The following is a 700-nucleotide window of genomic DNA, read 5'->3' on the forward strand; positions in this document are numbered from 1 at the left end:
TCTATATATATCTATGATGGATTCTCTTGTCGTGGACGACAAATGAGAGTTTAGTAAACGTTGATCATGCATGTTCTAGGGACACGAACGTGTCTCTTGTGGTCTGCTAAATTTATTTTATATTTTACCTCTAAAGGTGTAAACTTGTTAGCTACATTATTATTATTATTATTATTATTATTATTATTATTATTATTATTATTATTAGCAGTAGTAGTAGTAGTAGTAATAGTAGTAGTAGTAGTAGTAGTAGTAGTAGTAGTATTAATAACTGCAATGATACTTATTTGATTTAAATATGTGTGTGTATATGTATGTATATGTATATACACACACATACATATACATATGCGCCTGTGTATTAGTATGCTATGTCAGTCAATGTGTGTCTATGTGTATGTATGTACATCTATGTTTATCTACAATCATAAAAACTTACGTCTGTCTACTTACTGATATATTAAATCCATTCTGCTCACCAGATATACCTACAGACGAAGAAATACAAGGCTTCTTTATATAGAGGATGTTTGCTCGAACATTCTGCAGTTCAAGAGTTTTTAACTCCTCAATATTCATGTCCAAGTTGCCAATTATCCAAAATGTGTTGTAACGAATTAGTTCCAAGTCTCTTGCCTATAAAATACAGGAAGAAATAATCATTCCATATCACCATGTATATATATATATATATATATAT

At 29.4% G+C, this 700-nt stretch overlaps 1 protein-coding gene across 1 annotated transcript in view; it reads right to left on the reverse strand.

The window, feature by feature from the left end:
* Positions 1-435: 435 nt before the first annotated feature.
* The window catches only part of LOC128250679 (uncharacterized), a 34,285-nt gene continuing 34,020 nt past the window's right edge, over positions 436-700 (reverse strand). The window contains exon 6 of the mRNA XM_052976284.1: positions 436-636. Within this exon, the coding sequence (XP_052832244.1) occupies positions 436-636 (201 nt within the window). The remainder of the gene's footprint in view (positions 637-700) is intronic.

This window comes from Octopus bimaculoides, chromosome 24, assembly GCF_001194135.2.
Source record: "Octopus bimaculoides isolate UCB-OBI-ISO-001 chromosome 24, ASM119413v2, whole genome shotgun sequence".
NCBI classification, from domain to species: Eukaryota; Metazoa; Mollusca; class Cephalopoda; order Octopoda; family Octopodidae; genus Octopus; species Octopus bimaculoides.